General features: G+C 35.2%; 1 protein-coding gene across 3 annotated transcripts in view; it reads left to right on the plus strand.

The window, feature by feature from the left end:
- The window catches only part of LOC129246813 (3-hydroxy-3-methylglutaryl-coenzyme A reductase), a 100,719-nt gene that overhangs the window by 61,284 nt on the left and 18,579 nt on the right, over positions 1-20,856 (plus strand). For 2 of the 3 annotated variants that reach the window (XM_054885445.1, XM_054885462.1), the window contains exon 2: positions 14,396-15,451. In XM_054885445.1, the coding sequence (XP_054741420.1) occupies positions 15,043-15,451 (409 nt within the window). In that variant the 5' untranslated portion in view covers positions 14,396-15,042. Of the gene's footprint in view, positions 1-4,490; positions 4,652-14,395; positions 15,452-20,856 lie in introns of those variants that run through there. The other variant, XM_054885452.1, reaches the window with a different exon arrangement.

Raw genomic sequence — 20,856 nt, forward strand, 5'->3', positions numbered from 1 at the left:
TTTTCGTCACTAACTAAGGGTCTTCCTATAGTGCAATGCCATTCCCATGTGAAACGATACTTAAGTCGTTCAAAAAGGGCCGCAAAACCAAACATGTGTGGTACTAAGAGCAAAACACGCATTAACAGCCAAGTATTTGTGAAAAGCAAAGTATCTGTACTTACTCGATTTCCCACGAATCCAGGTCTGGGATTACCAATATAAACTATGCACTTAAATGCGCATATCAACATTTAAACCAGTTCAGCAAATATTCGTATCCAGCAAAGCATACTTGGCATTGGATTCGGAAAAATTCGCTGTAAATTCTTTCCAGTTTATAGATACTTGGTCTCATCGTTTTTGTTTTTGTTTTTGTTTTTGTTCATAATTTATACTTTTAACTCACTGATTCCATACAAGCATACTTCCTATCTGCTCATTGAGATACCAAGAAAACATCTTTATCACGCGTGAGTGAAATGCCTATGCAAAGCCTACATTTGTGGATTGCATGAAATATGTACATATGTATGTAGTTTCTTAGAACATTTCAGTTTGGGTTTTCCCCAGTCATCCACGGCATCATTAGCCGTATCAGTTTACTTAACTTGTACGCCTTTGCTGGCCGGTGCTCCTCCAGTCCTCCATTGCTTTTAACTTGTCTTCACATTTCAGAGTTTGCCGCCTGACTCTAATAGTACCCAGAAATAATGGCACTCAAAAAAATCAATTGCCTGGCGTGCACTTGAATACATACATATATGAATGTATATCTATGTTATGCCCATATCTGTATGTATGTATGTATAAATTTGCCATGTCTTGGATCCAATATTCTCAATTTGTATGCTCTGTCACACTTACAAGATCCTACGTGTGTTATTTTCATTTTTGTTATTTATGTTATTATGTATTCGTATGGTTGTTCGCTATCTCTTGATTCTTGAGAATTTTCAAAAATGGAAAGCACTTCTCTTTAATTGTTGATTACTCATTAACAATATTCGAAAAATGAAAACAGCGCGCATCGTTGAAAATCTTTGTGAATTCATTTCACGATATGTAATTTTAATGCTCTTGGCTGTTGCTGTTGTGGATTATCTTCAGCGCCGGTTGTTGTCGTCAAGTAATCGCGTGCTCGATTGCTGTGAAATTCTTCGGCACACAAAGCATTTTAATTGTTCGCGAAATTGTTGACATTTGTTTTCTTTATTGTGTACAAATTTACATAGTGTGTGTATGCATGCATCTATGGATGAACTCACATATGTATGTATGTATATATGTATGGATGCATATAACAATTCGCCTTGTTTCGTCATTTCATCGTTTTTGGCATATGATTTAATAGCTGGGTTGTGTGTGTTGTTGATTTTAAAAAAGAAAGTTTTCAGTGCTGCAATGAACTCTTCAAAAACTCGCTCATGCGTATCTTGCGTATGGATCATAAACACCAGTTTCGTTTAAAACTGAATTTTTTTCTTTATAGAATTTTTCTTAATATTAATTTGGTTAAAAGCTTGTTTGTATGGATTTAAGAAATATTTGAAGGAATAGCCGGGTACGTAAGAAGAGGTAAGAAACGTATAAGTACAAGTGCATATTTATCTACATGTTTTTAAATTTTAATGTACTAGTAATTGAAATAATTAAAAAGTTAAAAGTAAACACACAAGTTTTTCATTCCTTTCGTACCTAAATAAGTAAAAATTTACAAAGTTAAAGCAAAAAAGAAAAGAATTCCGAACTTTTCTGCTCTTTCACTCAAATGATTAACCCATTCCTTAGAGTAGAGAAAAATGGGGTGCTTTTCGAAAATTTTAATGGACAAGCTATTGCCAATTTGTACCAAGTCCAGGCTTTACAGTAGCCATTGCATTCTTCGACTCAAATTTAGCATTGGGCTTTCTCCACATTCATAACACTCTCCATCCGACACATTTACATTATGTTTGATTCCATTAGTGTGTAATACCTTAAAATAACAAAATGAGTACAAAAAATAGTGATTTAGTTATATTTTATCGTTTTCCTCAAGCCTATACGAGCATCTAGGTATATTCAGTGACAAATTTCATGGTTTTCGGACTAATAAATGGCTTCTTTCGCGCAATTCGTTCATGGAAGTTATGTTTTTTCGAACTGTTTCATCGCAAACAACTTTATTAATATTTTCCCTAAACATTTTATTAAGTTTTACGGCTGATAAAAAGAGATTTTTTTTAACTTCGTTTAAGGCCATGCGTGCTTTGCGATTATTAAGCTTTTTCCTTTGGCCTAGGCGGCTTTTATTTGCAATCGAAGAGTCAATTTTATATCTTCGAATTATGTATTGTAGAACGAGCACAGTTTTTTAAATTGCCGATTTCTCAAAAAGTTGAGAAACTGAGCAATAGGATATTCCTGACGGAGCCATTCAGCAGGGACTATGTTTATCACCTCAAACAGCCACCTGTCGCTCCCAATTTATGTGCAATTATTCGTTTTGATATGAATTTTCCGAATTTATTTATTTTTTATTTCCCATTTGAATATATTATAAATAAATGAAAAACATTCTTTTTCCTAATACATTTAGTTTATTGTTTCGAAAATATGTTTTGAAAATCTGTATGTATTGTACGATTAAGCGTTTGAGGTATTATAGACTAATGTCGGCTGTACTTTATAAAACACGGACGGCGTGGTGAGAAATTTATTTTTAATCACTTTTAGCATACAGAGGCCAAAAGAAGCGGGTGCACAAAAAATCAAAAAAATTGGTTCAGGGCCTCTACTCCTCGGCGTCAATGGCTGAAAAAAATTATTGTAAAATAAAATTGGAATTTTAAAATATATTATATTTGTATTTTTAAGAGTTTCTAGGGTCAAAAAGCAATACGAGGGTGCCATTTGGTGCTATACTTGAGAATACATTTATGTTCATGCGTATAAAAAAAGCAAATATCTATAAAACTGTATTACACAAAAACACGACGTAACATGTAAATTTAAGATCCGATTTTTTTGATAAGGTTATTTTCTCAAAATATTTCGATTTTAGGTCCGCACTATCTCACAAGCTAATTATGGATTATCTTTTAGGAAAAAACAAGTCTCAATTTATTATTATTATGATTTTTTCAAAACTCATTGACAATACAGTGCAATCGAAAACAGAAAATCGAAAATGGTTAGTTACTTAATTGGGAAGAGCCAACGAATAATTTACCGTGAGAGAAGCAATCAGTACGCAAACCAATCCAATTGCTTTTTAAAATATTATCCAACGAATTGTCATCCCCACATGCTAATTCAAACCTGAGAAGCCACTAGCGAAGCACTGGATTATCTATGATGACCTTTATTTGTATGCTGCTCTACATAGCCAACGAAACATATTCGATTTATTCGTGAAGTGTGGGAATAAGAGAAAGTTATTGGATGCGTAGCGGCTTTTTGATTGGGCAACTATCTTAAGTGGTAAATGGAAACAAAAGCCGTGGATCGCTTTTAATCTTAAGTAAGTGCACATACCGTGGCCGCTGTAGCCGAATAAATGGCTACCATTCAGGAGTGCTTAGATTCGAATCTCCGTGCATAAACAGCAAAATTCTGTCGCCCCTCGGCAGACAATGACAAACCCCCGAGTGTATTTCTGCCATGAAAAAGCCTCCATAAAAAACTATTTGCCGTTCGGAGTGGGCTTAAAATAGGTCCCTCCATTTGTGGAACAATATTAAGACGCGCGCCAAAAATAAGAGGAGGAGTTCGGCCAAACATCAAACAGAAATGTATGTGCCAATTATTATTTTTTTTTATTCGTTTTAAGTGCACGTACATGGTACAAAGCTAAAGCATGTAAGTTGTATATGCAGCAACAAAACCAAAAACACAAGTCCTTGAGCCATTTGGCGCCAAAATTTTCACTAACAATGATTGTGCGTTTTCAAAATAAGCTAATATACATACATATGTTTTATTTCATTTAATTTTTTCTCTTAATAAAAAAACATCTTACAACCGAGATCATGGCTCTGGATTATCTACTTGTGTACTCGTATATATATATCAGTTTTCAGTAAAGTCATAACCTAATCACATGACTCCTGGGTGCACTTCGCTTGCGTGTAAAATGAAATGCATTCAGTAAAACACTTACCAACAATGAATGTGTGAAACGGAAAGGTCAAGGCAAAGCTATACATTCGATTCTGCAAATACAATAATTTTTTTTCTGTTATTGTTCCCTGAAGGAAGAAAAGGGAGCGGAAATGCAAATACTTTCACTTGGACAATCAGATCTATTATCTGATGAAACAATACCTTCAATAGGTTCGCTTTGCAGAAAGGCGAACAATATCTGGTTTTAGTTGACATTCCTTTATTTTAAAGTATGTGCACATATTTATTCAAGTGCCTCCCCGTATACATTTTTGTTTTTAGTTTTATGATATTAGTGGTAGTGCAAATATATGTACATTTAAGTAAATCGTTTGAACTAGTTACTTCGGAACAACCAACGTGACCGTGAGAGAAGCAGTCAGTACGCAGACCAATAGCTGCCTTGATAAAAGTCTGTCCTTGTGCCTTGTTAATTGTGATTTGAAAACATAAACTGAACGGAAATTGAAGTCACTTGAATTTGAATGTGTATTTTGTTGGAATAATTGGAGTTCGAGGAATTAAGGTAGGCTCTTCTTTGTCGGAATCATTCAGGATACTTGTGCAATAATATTCGTTTGTAGTTTTTTTACTAACAACTTGCCGCTATAAATGTGATTTGTTATGCTAGTAGCCCTTAAGCTTTCGGGCTATTTAAATATTCGACTGGATAAAAGTTCAACAGCCGAATCTATTGAAATATGGTACATATTTGCCCTTTAAGGCAGGAGTATGCATGTGCAATCGGATTCCAATTTTGAGTGGAATTTATTGATTGATTGAACTTTCGATGTTCTATGTTATACCAAAATCTAGAATACCATGCTTACAAGGAAACCGCAAACATTTTTTTATATCAGAAACCAAACCTTATAATCTTAATAGAGCAATTAGCCCAAACTTGGTTTCTCAACATTTTCTTTTTTACATATTCATGTTTCTGGCTTAAGGGGGACGATATGTGCCACTTCATCTCCTTTTATTTTTCCCAGAATTGTGCTGCTTATTATATGTTACAATGCTGAGTGCCAATTTTACAGCATTAATACAGGTCGTTCACAAAGCCATGACTTTCTCTTTTCGATAGTCGTTTTGGTCCAAAGAAACTTTAAATAGTAGATGTACCTGCTTTATATCATAAGGTAATTCCAATACTTTGGAATCAAAAATAAGTGGCAACGCCATTCGAAAAATAATTTTTAATTAAAGCATTCTCAATACCCACATCTTAAAACTTAATTCATCTGTACTGTTATTTACCATTTTCAACTTAAGAGTTAGGTGGCAACGTCATGCATATAATGCTCGTGGAAAAACTGTGGCGCATCAACATTTGACTTTTTTACTATTTTTCTTACTTTACTTTTTTTAATGTATTTTTTTTTTTGTTTTATTATAGTTTATTGCCAAACAGAAAACCATATTAATCCGAATTTCACGTTTTTTTATAATTATATATTATTAATAATAGTTTTAATATAATTAGTAAAACTGGACAAGTTTTCATCATCAATTTTGTACCCTATTAAATTTTAGTACGATAATGTGCGCGTATGAAGTGCTGGAAAATTCAGTTAATTTTTTATAATTTGTTTCATTGACGGTGTTGCGTATTTTCTTCATATCGGGAGATTTTTTAGCTGCATGGGAACTATCGATGTCGATAACTATGGTTCAACAGCTGAGAATGGCAAACTGTGTTGACATTTCTGTTCAGTAAGATTTGGCAAGTCATCATTTTGATATGAATGAACTATATTTTTATAAAAAAAGGAATTTAAATTAGAAAATAAATAAAGAAATAAATAGTCAACACATTTTGCAAAATTTTGAGATGATATATTTTTTCACGGGCTATACCTGTATAACCTTAGTTAAAGCTTTCAATACAGTGTGTTTCATACTAATTTCCTAACCTCTAATTAAATTTAGTTATTATTTAAATTTTTTTCTCTAAAAGTAGAGGGCAACGAAATTTAAAGATATTATCGTAGTAAAGCTACAAACCTTTACATTAATATACATATGTACGTATGCATAGATATCTATTTTTATTTTCAATTAAATTTATTGAAATTTGTAATAGGTTGCCATTTTTGAAATAAAATTCAGAAGGCAACGCTATCAAAAAAATATATATTTACCTTAATACTCATACTATAAGTCTAAGTCTTTTTTAATAAGTTATAATTTTTTAAATAGAAACAGGTGGCGCCACTCTGCTAAAATGAGAGTTGCATACGAACCATCTACGGTCCATATGCTTTTCCTACGATTTAATTTTAAAATCGGGTCAGTAGTCTTTGAGTGATGCTCTTTCGAAGAAATGTTCTACGTTTTTGTATATATATCGGTGTAGAATATTTGTATGTACGCAGAAAAGAGATGTATTTTCATAACTCATATGTAAAAATTAATTGTTTATTATTTATTGAAAAGGTGTGAGACCATTTTTCATCATAAACGTTTATATGCACGTTTGTAATTACTTAATTTATTATAGAAAAGTTCTGCGTAATTTTCCAGCATCTGTTCTACTTCCAATCGGCCTTCAATTGTTTACTTTCCCATAAAAGCATAAAAAAATTAATTGTGCAATCTGTAATCGGCGCAAAACGATCTAATAATTTTTGAGTAATTATCGTACAGGTAATAATAAATGAAACGAGTTTTTTATTACTCCTACTTTAATTATTTGGTTAAGTTAGCAAGATGTGGTTTTAAGAAGGAGTGAAATAAATTAGTTTACACTTCGGCTTTTAGATGCATTTATTTTGGGATCGATGTCCGGGCGACCCGTAAACCCAATGTCAATTCCACTGATTACTACCTTAACGAGTGCTTTAAATGCCTGTTTTGAATTGTAGCGAATAAAATAATTACCTTTTAACTCGTTGCGCTTTAAATGCTTAAAGTGCTCATGCGCTTTGATTAATAGATGGCCTAATTTCTGGTTCTAATAAACTCTGCCAAATGTAATTGTGACGTCTTGTAACTTTATATTTGGTTTATAAACTTACAAAAGACCCAGATTGTACTACTACGCCGCGAAAACAGTTTTTTGTTCATATTAAATGCATGTATTGTACTAACACTAGTAATTTTGTTGTACATATTTTGTTAAAAAAATAAATAAATTGTATTATCTCACCCGTGAGCACTCCTCATATGGCTGACTGTGGGAAAAAGGTGGATTCGCCAGATTTAATTCACATGCTTTTAGTGATTGGCCTTGAGCTATGTTTGTTGTCAATGACAAAGCGGGTAATCCTTTTGGGTATCAGTTTTTTTCATAGCTATTTCAATTTTTGCACATAATCGAGGAGTAATTAGGAAAACATAGTTTACAATTTCATCCCTATTCGTACCTTACATTACAATATCATAAAAATTTCAAAATTCCGACTGTCAATGCTAAACGCTCAGAGTAACTGCTGAGCTAAAATAAGCATAGCCTTAGCACACTGAAATCTATTATAGCGGGGCACTATCTTATAGGCAGATACGGCAAGAGGCTATGTGCGCGGACACACGACTACGTCAAAAGCTGTCTAGATGGAGAAGAGGAAGAGACGATTTTGCATATTTTTGCTTTTTCATGGCAGAAATACACTCGGAGGTTTGCCATTGCCTGCCGAGGGGCGACCGCTATTAAAAAACTTTTTCTTAATTTTTGATCTTTCACTGAGATTCGAACCGACGTTCCCTCTCTGAATACCGAATTGTAGTCACGCACCAACCCATTCGGCCACGGTGGCCCCATTCTAACCAGCCGAAAAATCACCAACTTGGGTAAACAATATTTAAACGAGTTAGAAGATCTCAGCACGTGGAGATCACGGATCTTCTAAAGTATTTGAAAATTTCAAATTGGTGTTAGGGAGGTTACGACTAGTTCTCCATGCAGCAGCACAATGGGATATAAGCCAGAGTGTGTCCCGTAGTGGACAACCGCTACAACCTAACCTAACCTAAGATCAATTGCAATATGTGTATCAAGTTTGGTTTAATTTATGGGTTTGGTCACGTTTATTAAAAAGTGAGTGGAACCACTCCCATTTTCTATGCATGTGGTGTATTTCACGCATTATTAAATGTTCCTGCAAGTAATTTTGATACACGAATTCCATTATTAGGGACGAAAGGGAAGGAAATAGCCAGACAGGAAAAATTTCACCTCATTCAAGCACCAAGTCATAGCGACATAGAAGCACTAAAAAAAGACTGTTTCATTACCTACGTTCCTGTTATGACAAATAAATGGAAACGAAGTTGGAGCGAAACGGTGGAAAGTGTGCACTTTAAAAACAAAGAATGTAGATATAATATATATAGGACTTGGCATAATAGTGAAGCAAACCTGCCGTAGCCCAATGGGTTTTTGCGTCACTACCATTCGGTAAGGCTTGGGTGCGAGGAGAAGTTTTTTTTCTCATAGCGGTCGTCTCCAGTGATTATAGATTACTGTATTTGATCATCTGAAGCAAAATTGTGAGAATAACTTCGGTTGTCATGTGACAGGGAACTCGGGAGCAGAATTTCTCACTTATTCATAAACTCGTCCAATCGGTCGTTGTTCAGACGGCAACGAAGTAACATGAGTGTAGACTCTCTTGACTTTTTTTTCGTATATCACCAACACAATCTCGGTATTTCCTTAAACAAACCGCCGTCGCAACTCTCACAACGTAAGCAAATCTGCTAATTCCTGCAAAACCGCTGAGAACCGATTAACGGTCTGGTGTTGGCTACACTTATGCATTCTGAACACCGTGAGTCGCCTCTCGGCAAGCAACGGCAAACCTTCGAATGTATGTATGTCCCTCTATTTGCGGAACAACATCACCAACATCCAACAAAGTTCCACATTTAAAGTTATTAATGAGTGATGAGGATATTATTATCAGCATTTAAATTTCACTACTTGATCAATGACCAAGTGGCACATCTTGAAATTTGAAATTGCATTACTTGATTATTAAAAAACATGTGATCGTAAACCGAGAACTAATTCAGTGTGATGCTATCTGATTGCTTTTAAGTGCTTAAGGGTTTTTTGGTTTTACGACCAAACTGGATTGATGTGATATGATCTGAATGAACCGAAGGAACTCTGTGTGGCTAATGGGTTTGCTAATTTAAAGTAAGTTGAGTTTCTCAAAGTGTCGCGACCAGTTAGACTTCCAGCAATATGTCAGACTGGTTTAATCTTATGCGAGTTTATGGCCTTCATATGGGGCAATGTAGAAATGCATAATGTGCATACAAATAATCCTGTGGACTTATACAAAATATTGTCAGTCACAATACCCCACTACTCATTCTGTAAAAGGTGCCAGCTCTCGGTTCTACGTTATGGACATCCGTATAACGTTTAGCTGAGTTGTGTATGCACCAAATATCGCACCCGAATGTGCATGTGATTTTACGTCACTGAGAAGCGGCCGATTGTTGTTCGCTTTAATGATTTATTACTAAGTGCATATATGTTGCCATCGTCGAGTCGATGCGGCTGTCAATCCTTTTACATTTCGCTTTCGCTACTTGCAACTCTTTCGTAACCTATTCGAAGCGTTTGCCATTTGTTGTTGTATTGCAAAAAAAAGGGGAGAACTTTTTTATTTCAATTTATTGTGCTCACTTTTGACGATGATACACCGTCATTGTGGGTGTTTAGAGATCCTAGTCACGTTGTAGTTGGATCGTTTCGAAAGACCCATGCATACGACACACGCACTCATCCGCTTTGTAGATACAATGTATCTATAAACACATTTTTAATTTAACGGGTGTTTTTGTTTATTAATATTTTCTTGGCTTTCAAATTTAATGACATTTAGTTTTAGTAAATAGTTTCGAGCATATTCTCAATTGAGTTATATAGAGACAATTCGATCGATCTCATTTTTTAGTAATTTTTCCAGCGTAATCAGACTTATTTCGACGAATGTTGACTTCCAGGTTACAATCGTAGCAGTTTCATCAACATTTATTAATTAATTGGTTGATTGATTTCTTGAGCTACCAAAGGTTTGTCCGTTTGTCTGTAAGCTCACCATTGACGGTAACGTTAGCTCCATTTTTAAAACAAACCTAAACTACACTATACAATAACTTCTTCGCGAAATTTTTCTTACTCACAAAAGCACTGGCACAGAAATTAACTTTTTAACAGAACACTAAACATTAGAAGAAATGATCCATTCGGCTGATCGCGTATTACTCCACCTTCTATAGATTATGTTAATAAACCTCTGCTAAAATAGAAATATCAGATGGAGACTGCGAATTTCGCTATTAAAATATGTACATACATATATCTGTCTTACCGAATTTCTTGTCATCACTGTCTTAACATTAGCTGACATTTCGTAGTTTGACAATTTTGAAAATGAAACAGGTCAATACAGATTTGAAGACATATTTACTACATAGAAGGTGTAGATGTAGGGTTAAATGCCCACTATTTGTATGAAATGTAAATCAAGTGATAAGAAAAGTTTTTGTAGTCGCCACTCGGCAGGCAGTGACAAAACTTCGAGTGCTATTACTTTCTGTATTTGTAGGGCAAACATGTATCTATTTTTCTTTACGAAAATTCCGTGCATCTAAAACAGCACCCGTTATACATATAAGTATGCATATGATACTTAGACAGTTGTGAGGCATTGCATTAAGGTACTTCACTTGAAATAAATTGATGTGTTATCCATAATGATCAAAACATATATGTACATACGTATGTAGAGTGTTTTGTTAGTACACAAAGCGATTTAATGTTAAAATATGGGTGTGACAAAATATTAGAAAGAAACATTTCAATAGGTTGCTTTGAGTGATCACGAGAAGTCGGCTCGTCTGTTCTATGTGCACTATGCGCGGGAAACTATGTTTACTGCAGCGGGCCTCATCACCGGAGGACAACGTATTGGGTTTATTTATAAAATATATATATTTACACACATTAACTCATATATGCATACACATGTAAATACGTCTAGCTTTAGACAAAATAGTCTTGCAATGCAGCAAAGTCAATTGCTTTAAGCGCCTTATTTTCTGCTAGGCAATCATAATCGGTTTGACTGAGCCCCCAGCCTTATACTTTTTATGTGTTGCTTTTTGTTTTTGTTCTTGTTTTTTTTTTCTCTTACTATTGTTATTTTTTAAGCTCAAGCTGCTCAAGTTCATATTGATAATTTAACATTCTTTTATAATCTTCGTTTCCTTGCAAACTTACATACCTGTGCATCCTTATCGGCCTTACAAGCCGCTTACAATAATGCGATGTTGCTTGCCAAGCCAATTCAACATTTTGCCCATCTTGGCCAACGGCCAGTGGCCACTTGATATTGGCAGCGAACAATGGCACCATCCACCAACGCTGCAGTAAACCGCTTTCGTTGCTGCTGCCGTTGGCAAAAAACAGAGTCACAAGTGTGAATAGTACTCGTATAATGAAATGATGTCAAGCGATCATCGATAAATTATATTAACTGCGATACAGTGTTGCATGCCCTATGTCTGTTGCACGGTGTTGTAAATTTTCGATTGTCGGATTCTGTTGTCCTTGCGACGGTATAAGCTATCCATTTTGGGTTAGTGAACTCTTGCAACGTTGTCAATATTCTCACAATCACATGTAATGATCATCATTTAAGTAGTTGGGACTTGCTGCTGATGAAAATAATCTGATATTACAATTATTCAGATGCATTTGCATAAGTTGGTATGACGTTTATACGGGAAAGCGAACACAATAAAAAATATATTTTTTTATTACCTTACAGCAGGTTGATATGATATGCATATAAGTATATGGTGTATCCAAAAAAAAAAAAAATAAAGAGACCACATTTTTAGATATCCTGATGCTCCTGCATACAAGTACATATGGATATGAACTTTATAGATGTATTGAACAGTTAGACTATAAAAGAGATGCATTGTGTTCCCGTTGTATCAGCCGATAAGGAAGTCTGCTTTTACACAATGCACGTAATTACAAAGAGCTGAGCTGGGTTTACTCCTCATCGTTCTTTAGCAAGATACTCCTCGGCTTTACTCAAGTTACTTAAAATGTATTTGTATGTCAACCTATGCGATGCAGTAAGCCAAAAAATTTGTTTCTATACAAATCGATCAATTTGGTAGGAGGTGGAGGGCTTGAATGTACTTCAAAAAAATCCTTTTTAAATTCTTTTTTGAGGACAGAAATTATATTTGCAGTAATTTTATCAATATTGTCTGGTACTTCTTCGAAAAAATTGATCATGGTGATATCCTCTTTCATTATTGTTGGCGTTTGTTCGTGTTGAGTAAATTATTGGAGTGTGTTAGTGCATGCCTTAGACTAGAGGTCGGTAAAGCTACTCGTGCGAGGAGTTCCACGTACTTTTGCGAACAAATTATTTTTATTATTTCTGTTCCAAGCAAAAAAATATATTAAATATAAGCCACTGTTCACCAACACACTCGCAAAGTCAATTTTGCCGACATCTGCCTTAGACGCAGATACATTAAAAACGGATTTGTGCCTGAAAGTTTATAACACTACACAAAGCTTATTCAACAGTATACACTTGTATATATAATTGGGTGTTAGCGGAAATAGGAGAAGGATTTGGGGTGTGAATCTTGATGGTGTTCCACAATTGTAGCTATCTACAGTTTTAAGTCGAGAGAAAAAACTTTTTTTCAACCCAATCGGCTAAGGCGGCCTCATTTCAACAGTGTACCATCCAGAATAAATGTAATTCTCAAAGCGTAAGGTGTCTAAGCGAAGGAGGCTAAAAAAATTATAGAATTATTACTTTCTAATCTTATTTTACAATTAATTGGAAGCTTTGTAAAAATTAATTAATTTTTGCTTCTTAAAAATGTTAATAATACAATAGTATTTGGGAATATCATAGTTATACATACTTTTTTTAATGATCTTAATTGATCCTATTTTGGGCATGTTTGTCCACATATTTAACAGCCTGGCTATTACTTAATATAAAAGCATTTGGCCGTGAAAATTTGACTGTTCCTCCATTATTGCTGAAAGCTCATTTTTATTATTTGAGTTAGGTTTTTATATTTTGAGGTTTTTGAGACTCCAAAATGATTACTTACCAAATGATTACTTCTAAAAAGTGTGTACAACAAAATTCAATCTGGCAAAATTTGACTTTGTAAACTTATTCACCAGATATTCATAATTTTCTTCTTTCTTTTAGAAAAATATTTAATCTAAATTGGTAAAAGAATATAAATTTGTTCAAGTTTTCGCGAAGCATATTTTTTACTCTTATCAGCATACAAAAGAATTTTGAAAATAATATCTAATTATAGAAAATAGGTAAATGTTTTGTTCTGAAAAAGCAGTTATAATTGAATAGATAGGACTGATTGTCGGCATGCTGAGGCCTTTCTACCTACTTATCACTGTTGACCCATCACGAGCTAACACGTGTACTTGCATTAGTTATTTCAATTAAAAGTTATATGAAAAATATCTCCCAAATTTCATTTCAATTCATTATATTGAATAAATTTATATTGCTTCACTTCCACAGAAATAATAGCCGGTGGTGGCATGTGATGGATTACGCGTAAAATTGCCGGTAAACAGTGATAAGTGTCATAAACAGCTCATTTCCTACTTAGAAGGGGAACTCTGCAAAGCATTTTCTCTCATACAAGTTTTGTGTTTTATAGTAATAACCTACTTTTAACACTTCATAAGCGACAAATCAATATACCCGTCTAAGAACAATTAGTAGAGGTTTATAATATTGAATACCTTTCATTTCCTCTCTTTGTAATCAGGTAAATAGTCACAATCAAAGTTGACGAAGTTGACTTTTTTCGTTTGCGGCTAGGTACATTCGAAGTCACTAATATCGGAAAAAGTATACGCATATATACATATATGAGTGCACATCCTTTGTAGTGTGCATCTTGATGCTGGCCCACAAATGGAGGGGCCTACAGTTTTATGCGGCCTCCGAACGACAGATAATTTCTTGAGGTGATTTTTCATGGCGGAAACACTCTGAGGTTTTCCATTGCCTGCCGAATGGCGACCGTGTCATTTGGTTATTCATACCCACAATGGGTTTCGAACCCGGGTCATACCTGATATGCATGCATGCACAACATTTATGTATACATAGTTTTGTGCTTTTCTATTTCTTACTTTTCTTTTTCTTAAAGGAATAAATTTTTACAACGATTTATTATTGCTTTTATTAACAAAAAAATCTTAATCTTTTATTCACAGATCACTACTGACTCACAATTGTAAGTCAAATTTCATGGTAATAACAAAAACAATTTGCAAAAGCTCAATTGTAAAGTAAACGAAATCAAAAAAGAAGACAAATAGGAAACGGTGAATTGTGGTTGTTTGCTCAGTGTAAGTAAAACGTCACCTGCGCTTGAAAAACGTCGACATCAAACACTCAAAATTGTTTGCAAACGGATACGAAGTTTTCCTTACGCGTGCCTCTCACGTAACATACACACACACACAACCAGGCACACACGCCGTTGCACCAGCTGTGATGATCCATTAGAGGCACTGGATGTGATTGACTGACATTTAAAACTAAAATATTTATTTATCACTGAAATAATTTGTTGCTTTCAACGATTTCCTTCTACGCCTTCTCCACCAATATTTACCTTGTGGTCGGATGCTATATATTGTGTTGCTGACATTCACGTTAAATATAAGAAATAAAAAAACAACAGTGACAAGAACGCCCTACATTATTTACAACGCAACGTTGCAGCAAACTTGCGATTGCAAATTGCAACGTGTACAACAAGAGCAACAACAACGCGTACTCCAAGATTCTCTATTCAGGCCACACATTTCGCACATCGCCGCCAAAATTGTACTTAAATCAGAGATTCATCGCCAAAATGATTGGACGTTTATTTCGTGCACACGGTGAATTTTGTGCTTCCCATCCGTGGGAGGTGATTGTGGCGCTGCTAACACTGACGGCATGCATGCTGACAGTTGACAAACAAGCCGGCGGCATTGGCGTCGGCGTTGGTGTTGGTCCTGACGTTGCTGGCATGGGTACTGCCTCCACTGCATCATCGTCGTCGTCGTCATCATCGTCTTTGCCACCCTCAATACCCATCTCGTCAGCAACATCTAGTCGACAACGACCGTGTCACGGTTGGAGTCAGTCGTGCGATGGCCTGGAAGCCGAATACAATGCCGCCGATGTGATACTAATGACGATTGTACGCTGCACGGCAGTGCTCTATTGCTACTACCAGTTTTGCAGCCTTCATAAACTCGGTTCCAAGTACATTCTAGGTAAGTAAATGCGATGAGTATACGAAGTTAGTACATTGGTTGGAAACTTTTCCATACAAAATTATAAATTACACATATGCTGAATTTATTTCAGTTGTTTTTGTTTTTATTGCCATTTGGTTTTAAAACATTCTTTATATTTATCAGATATTCAAAATGCTTATAATATATCTATCATAAGGTTATCATGGAGGCTATTGCGTATGTCATTTAATGCAATATGTAATTCTGTTCTGTTTATCGAGTTATAAAATTTATGAAACATTTTTATAAAATTCTATGTGTTTTTAAAATAACGCTCGTACACAACACATGATGGAGATGAAATTGAAGTCATGTTTTGAAAATTTGAAAAATTAATATTCACACTGGGCTGGGGATTTCAAAAAGGCATACGCTCAGTTTTTTGTTCAACCATCCGTTTTTGCGTTTGGGCATTGCAAAGTTCAAGCTTTAAGTAAGAAAACTCTGCATCACTATTTCACTTGGGTACAAATTCACTGCTTTGTCAAAGTTTACAGAAGTTTCATTAGGAACGTGAAACATTGTTCGATCGCACAGCAACATACATTTAGGAAGTCAGCTATTCTTATGTATGTCTGCTTTTCTCTCGCAAAATATTTAATTTGTTGGCTTTGAGCGTTTTTCTGTTGCTAACCATCCACTAAGTTAATGTTTTATTTATATAAGTGATTAACGCAATTTCTGCGTCACAAGTAATGAAAGTGTCAAAATAGGATAAAATATATGTGGATCTAAGCAATTTAAGAATACTTGAGGTTCAGGTATGCAAACATCTTTTTTATTATGTGATCAACTTATAAGTGCTAAGATTTGTGGAATTTACCATTCTAAAAAATGTTTCTAAATATAAACAAGATATTTTTGGTATATTTTTATAAAAATATAGTTTGTTGAATAAGTGAAAGTTCCAAACTTTGTAAAAAAATTAAAAAAAATTATTGAATTGCAAAAAAATTTCATCGAGATATTCAATTTTTTAGTCAGAATCTGTAGAAAAGTTCACAGTTCATTCAAGTTCTATATAATAAAGTGTAAGTTTAAAAAAGCTCAATCCCGTGCATATGATGTTGAATATTTTCTTCCCTATAAAATACTTTCGAATATATATAGATATATATAGATCCTAGGGCAGTTCTTCAATATTTCATAAATCTAGTTTATAGGTACATATGTAGGTATGTTGCTATGGGCTAAATTGCTCGGAGAGAACTAGCTCAGTGTCGAATTCCTTACATTAACGGGAGCAACACAAAGGGTATGTTTGAAATCAATTCCAAAATTGTTTATTAATTCATTTTCAACCCTAGGCCAGTTCTTAAAATCCTTCGCCAGCTTTTTTTTCTTCTGACTTAAAATCTGTTGACATTTTAAAACACTTTTGCCCACTCCTTGTAAATTGCTGCAGCAAACCTGTGTAAACTCACACTTAACGTTAGAAATATTTTCAAATCTGTAGTAGCAAATGAAGGTTTTTGTGAATTACGTTGGTTGGTTGATTGGTTAAAGTGGTGATTCATCCAGAATCCAACTAGCGCTTCCGCACCATTTTGTTGCCACATCCTCGTTACCAACTTGTTTAACAGTTACTTACAGCAAGACTATATCCAATCTGTGCGATTTAGGAACCTTATTAGGCTGTTGACGTCTATGCTAGACAGTTGGTCGAGACTCTCAAACAGCGGTTGGCCCAGGGTTAACATTTTGTCCTTCCATAGGGCAGGGTATTCACAGAGAAAATGGAAGATTGTTTCCTTTTTCTCCGGTTGTTTACAACTGTGACAGCATGTGTTGTGAGGGATGCCCATTTTGGCGGCTTGTTCTCCGATAGACCAGAAGCCAGTTATGACTGCCGTAAGTTTGCAGGTGTCCCGTCGTTTCATGTTTATTAATGTCGACGATTGCTTGACGTTGTAGGTGGGCCATAACGTCCTGCTGATTTTGCATTTCGTCTGGTCTCTCCATCTACAATCTGTGATTCGAAGGTATTTTAGGGAAATTGCATAATTGACTGCACCTAATGGTGTGAATACCGATTCTGCAAGAACGTTATTAATGGCAGATCCCCCTCTTGTCAGTTCATCGGCTTTTTCGTTACCTTCTATGTTCCGGTGTCCCGGGACCCAAATTAAGGTTAGTTTATGGTTTTCACTTAAGGTGGTGAGGCAATTTCTACTTTGCTCCACCACTTTAGATGTTGTTGTAGCCGATTCTAGTGCCTGGATTGCAGATTGGCTATCCGAAAGAATAGCGATATTGCCCTTAAAAGAGAAATGCGTGTTTAGTTGCCTATAAGTATCCACAATTGCCAGTACTTCCGCCTGGAAGACCCTGGAGACGCACAGATTTTTCAATTCCAAGTCTGTGAGAATATATACCAGCTCCAACACCACAATCCATTTTACAGCCATCTGTATAGACTGTGGTGTCGAAGTTGTTTAGAGAGAATCCCTTATTCCATTCTTCCTTAGATGGAAAGAGAGTGGCAAAATTCCTATTGAAAGTTACCGTCGGGACGATGTAGTCAGTCCTCACCGAGATTAACTGAGCTTGTCGCAACAATAGACTAGCGTGACCATAAGTTTTTTCTTTCCAGCGACCCGCTTAATTTAACCTAAATGCCCTCATGGTTGCCGTCTTCTTTATATATAGGCCTATTGGAAAAACGTGTGTCAGTACATTGAGAGCCTCTCTAGGACAAGATCTTATTGCATCGACCGTTATTGCACAGGCTGATCTTTGTATTCTGCCAAGTAATTTAGTATTGTACTCTTTACCTAGAGCTTTCCACCAAATTACCGAACCATACGATAGAATATGGCGTATAACCAACCGCCTTATACAGCCATAATGTATGCTTAGGTTGAAGACCCCATCTTCTTCCAAGCAGACGTTTACAGGCATATAAAAGTTGGAGTCCAGAATTACTCCTAAGTACTTTGCACTGGGTGAAAGTGAAAGAATTTGTCCGTTGATATTTGGTAGGGTAAAAGTTAGTACCTTGTATCTGGTGGTAAAAAGCATAAGTTCTGTTTTACGCGGACTTAAACTTAGGCCACATCCTGTGGCCCAAGAGTTAAACTCGCCTAACGCTCTTTGGATGATCCCACTGATCGTGTTGGGACACAGTCCTGACACCATTAGCACCACATCATCAGCGTACGCCACCACTTTTACCCCACCTTTATTAAGTTTTATCAAGATTTTGCTGATCACACATAGCCAAAGAAGTGGACCTTCTTGGTTATGTTGATATTACCCATATTAGCTTTGATGATCCTGGTTTCTAGCACAGAGGTGACCCAGTTATTAATGTAACTGTCCACCTCTAGGTCTATCAACGCCCGTTGGATGGCATCTGTACTAACATTGTTGAAGGCGCCTTCTATATCCAAGAATACCGCCATGGTATAGTGTTTGCTCTCTAGAGAGCCCTCTATAGTTCGGATTACCTCGTGAAGCGCTGTCTCCGTAGATTAGCCTTTAAGGTATGCGTGTTGTGCAGTTGATATACCAGAGCCCTCCAAAGAGCTTCTGAGGTGTATATCCAAAATTCTTCAAAAAGTTTTTAACAGGAAAGACGAAAGACTTATTGGCCTGAAGTCCTTTGCTGATTCATGTCCCCTCCTACCTACTTTTGAATTACGTACTAACATAGGAAAACTGGGCACAAGAAATTTATTGAGCATTTCTTAAGCGTTGTTGAGAGTAAGCAAGTCAACCCAAGAACATCTAATGAGAATTTTATCAGTTTCTTATCAGCAATTCGATGGTTGTCGCTTATCAGTTGGATCTTATAATAGCTCGAATTAGGCATCGAGATTTTTGTTAACCAGAGAAATAATTAATCGCTGAAATCATAAAAAGGGATTTGAAGAATTATGTTAAGAGGATGAATTACTGACAGTCAAACTAGTCGTATTCCATAAATAATGAAAACATTTGATTTTTTTCATGTTAAAGCACTGATCACTCAAATTTGGTACACATTTTAGCAACAACTGGAAGGTAATTTTAAAAGTACATACAACAAAAAAATTTAGCGCCTCCTATTAGAAAATAGATGCATGATTTTTATCGCAATGGATTTGGCTGCTCGAAACTAACGGTGAACAATTCCGATATCGTCGGGATCGAAAATCGCAAATGAAAGTTGAAAAAAACTACTGTTTGTAGAATTATAAAACGTTATAAAACTACCTTAAGCCACGAAAGAAAGAAAAAACTAAAATCTAAAACTAAATGTCTCAGTTAAACGAAATTCCGGCTTATCTGATACTGGTCGTGCAAAAAAAATTGCAGCTAAGCGAATACGAATTAAAGCAGAATATAAATCTTATCGAGCTATTAAATGCTAAAATCGGTCAGATAAGCGAAATTTAATAGCACAAAAACACATACTTTCTTATAAAGGATCATTCAAAAGACGCGCCTAGATTTTGTTTTAAAATAAAACATGTAAAAATGTTGCGATATATCGTTCTTCTAGGAATTATTCAGTTATGGCATCTAGGCGTCACATTTTTTCTTTTTAGTAACGTTTTGAAACATATGCAAAACTCGATTTTAAATCATCTCCAGTACAAAAGTTTATACTATAAAGAATCGTGGTGAGGTTAAAAAAATTGCTGAAAAAGTAATGAGGCAAACGATTTGCAGATTTGTAGCTTCAAAAGACGCGGTTATGTGCCAACACGTAATAGACGTCAGAAATGTACAGAAAATAGTGCTTGCAGTAAAGTTTTGGCAAGAGTTTAGATATCATTTATTATTTGGGATTGGTATGAAGCCAACAGCGGGGATATAGTGCCGAATATATTTTGTTCACCAAATTTCTCTAATTTACGCTTAATTGTCCACTGCTCCGGTCTCCAAAGCGAATATTCAGAAATCATTGGCCAATATAAAGAGTTATGCCCGAAATTTTATACATGAAAATTAAATATAATTTTTTTTTTTTTGTTAATTTGTTTTGTTTAATACATTTTCTTTCATTTAAGATGTAATATAACATTATTCTGTACATAATTGTAAAAAATAACAATTTTAAGTCCGTACTTTGCTCCTCCCGTACGTGTTTAAGAAAAATATATTTTAATTGTAAAGCTGTACCACAAAGATATGTATATTATATTTAGCGAATCCCCCAAAAAAATGTGTTCCATTTTGCAGCATTTTATTGCGCCAATAGAATACGTGCGATAGATCACAATCAATTAGCCGTGGGCTTGAGGTTACGTCCTTGATCACCTAAACTTATGTAGTTTGACTAAATAAATGACCGCCAACACCAATTGTTTGTTTACTTAGACACTTGAAATCTCTTCTGCATATTCGAGTGCTCGTAAACGATTTTGCTAAAATTGAATTAGCTTGCGGTAATC

Source organism: Anastrepha obliqua, chromosome 1, assembly GCF_027943255.1.
Source record: "Anastrepha obliqua isolate idAnaObli1 chromosome 1, idAnaObli1_1.0, whole genome shotgun sequence".
NCBI lineage: Eukaryota > Metazoa > Arthropoda > Insecta > Diptera > Tephritidae > Anastrepha > Anastrepha obliqua.